The following is a 2,211-nucleotide window of genomic DNA, read 5'->3' on the forward strand; positions in this document are numbered from 1 at the left end:
ATTTCTTGAAGGCTAACATTTTTTCCAGATTTGGTGTTCCAAAGGCCTTAATCAGTGATCGTGGTACACATTTTTGCAATCGTATGCTCGGGAGTGTTTTGAAGAAATATGGTGTTACTCATAAAGTTTCCACAGCATACCACCCACAAACAAATGGATAAGCCGAGGTGAGCAATCGACAAATCAAGGGCATTTTGGAGAAAACCGTGAATACAACAAGGAAAGATTGGAGTACACGCCTTGATGATGCTTTGTGGGCATACCGCACTGCATATAAAACTCCAATTGGAATGTCTCCATACCGTATTGTTTTTGGAAAGCCGTGTCGATTACCCGTTGAGTTGGAACATAGGGCCTATTGGGCGATCAAGCAGTTCAACATGGATTTAAGTGAATCAGAAAAGAAGAGGAAGCTGGACATACAAGAACTTGAGGAAATCCGCAATGAAGCATATGAGAATGAGGTTCTTTATAAGGAAAAGACCAAAGCATTCCATGATAAGATGATTACACGCAAGGTATTTCACAAAGGTCAAAAGGTACTACTTTACCACTCGCGTTTTAAATTGATTCCTGGTAAATTAAGGTCCCGTTGGGTGGGACCATTTGTTGTCACTAATGTTTTTGAGCATGGTGCAATAGAAATCACAAGTGAGAAAACTGGGAAGATTTTTAAGGTAAATGGTCACCGTTTGAAGCCTTATTATGAAGGATTTCAAGTCAAGAATGAAGAGGTGGAGGAAGTACTGGATCCAAAGTATCAAGATTGACAAATAGTTGGGGTCCAGGTCGAGCCAACGACATTAAAAAGGGGCGGCTAACCGGGAGGCAACCCGGGGGTATTTTTGTTATTTCTTATATTTTCATTGTATTTTCTTTGTTTTCAAACTTCCAAGTTGTTTTTCACGCTAAAAGAGGGTTAAAAATCAATTTTCGGGCAGTAGAGGTTTAGCGGGTTGCAAATTCAAAAAGTGAAAAAATAATAATTTTTGGCCTTTACAGACATTTACACGGCCGTGTAAAATTATGCTTATGGTTTACACGGGCCGTGTAAACGACCAGCTACCGCAGTTGAAACTCTACATTTACACGGCCGTGGAAATTATGCCCTTCTGTTTACACGGGCCGTGTAAACGTTAAAACAGAGCTGGTCGATTTTGAGGCTAAAACTCGATTTTTTTTAACTCATTCTTTTCACATAACCTGCGTTTTTTTCTCCTCCCTACTGCCCCCTTCGAAAAAACCCTTCAAAATACTCAATCTTCCTCAATTTTGCATCAAAAAATCAAGCTCCAAGGTATGGAATTCTTCTCTTTTCTTCATCTTCTTTGTCTTCCACCTCTATTCCACCCTTTTCATGGCCGATTTTGGGGCTTTTGAGCAAAACCCTAGAATTTTTGAACTTCAAATCTCGACCTAATGTTTGAAATTTCTTGTAGGATTAGCTTGGGGAAAGCTTGGGGAAGCATTGGATATCACCCTACCACCATTTTCAAGCACAAATTGGTATAATTGTTCCAACTCTTTACTTGTGCATATACTTAGATTTTGGGGTGATTTTGGGGTGATTTTGGTGATATTGCTGTTTATTTTTGTGCAAACTCTTGAGTTTAAATTGTTCTACATTGTGTGCAAAACTTTGTTGAATCCAATTTAACCATGGCCTCCCGTGGAAAAAGGGCTAGAATTGGGACCTCACATATGGGTGGTCAAGAGTCTAATGATGAACAAGACCAACATCCAATGGAAAACCCATATGAATTTGGTCTTATTTTTGAGACCAATCAACAAAACATTTTGTATGCAAGCCTTATTGGAAGAGTAATGGCGGCTCAAAAATTTGTGGACATCCAAGCCCTCAAAGACCTTCATATCTATAAAGGTGTCCACAAGCTCTTCAAGAACATTGGTTGGGAAGGGCTATTGAATCTACATGCAGTCAGTTATCAAACACCTATGTTGGAATTCTTGTCATCCATCACTTTCGATTACCAAACACACATCCTCACTTTCCGTTTGCTCAATCAATCACGTAGAATTCATGCTGATACTCTCTGTGATATTATTGGTGCCCCAAAAGCGAAAAGAGATGTATATACAGCAAAAGGAAGAAGAAATGCTGTATTTGAGCGCGAGTGTGGAACGTTTTGGAGAACTATCTCTTGTGAAGATGAGTTTCAGTCAGGCACAACAAAAGCTTCTAGCATTATT

The 2,211-nt window shown here is 39.4% G+C and overlaps 1 protein-coding gene across 1 annotated transcript; it reads left to right on the forward strand.

Annotated features, from left to right (window-relative positions):
* Positions 1 to 290: 290 nt before the first annotated feature.
* On the forward strand, positions 291 to 770 carry LOC145124004 (uncharacterized). The gene has a single exon (XM_079059211.1). The coding sequence runs from the start codon at positions 291 to 293 to the stop codon at positions 768 to 770; it is 480 nt and encodes a 159-aa protein (XP_078915337.1).
* The last annotated feature ends 1,441 nt before the right edge of the window (positions 771 to 2,211 follow it).

The sequence above is a fragment of the Lactuca virosa genome, chromosome 1, assembly GCF_052849685.1.
Source record: "Lactuca virosa cultivar CGN04683 chromosome 1, Lactuca_virosa_CGN04683_v6, whole genome shotgun sequence".
NCBI classification, from domain to species: domain Eukaryota; kingdom Viridiplantae; phylum Streptophyta; class Magnoliopsida; order Asterales; family Asteraceae; genus Lactuca; species Lactuca virosa.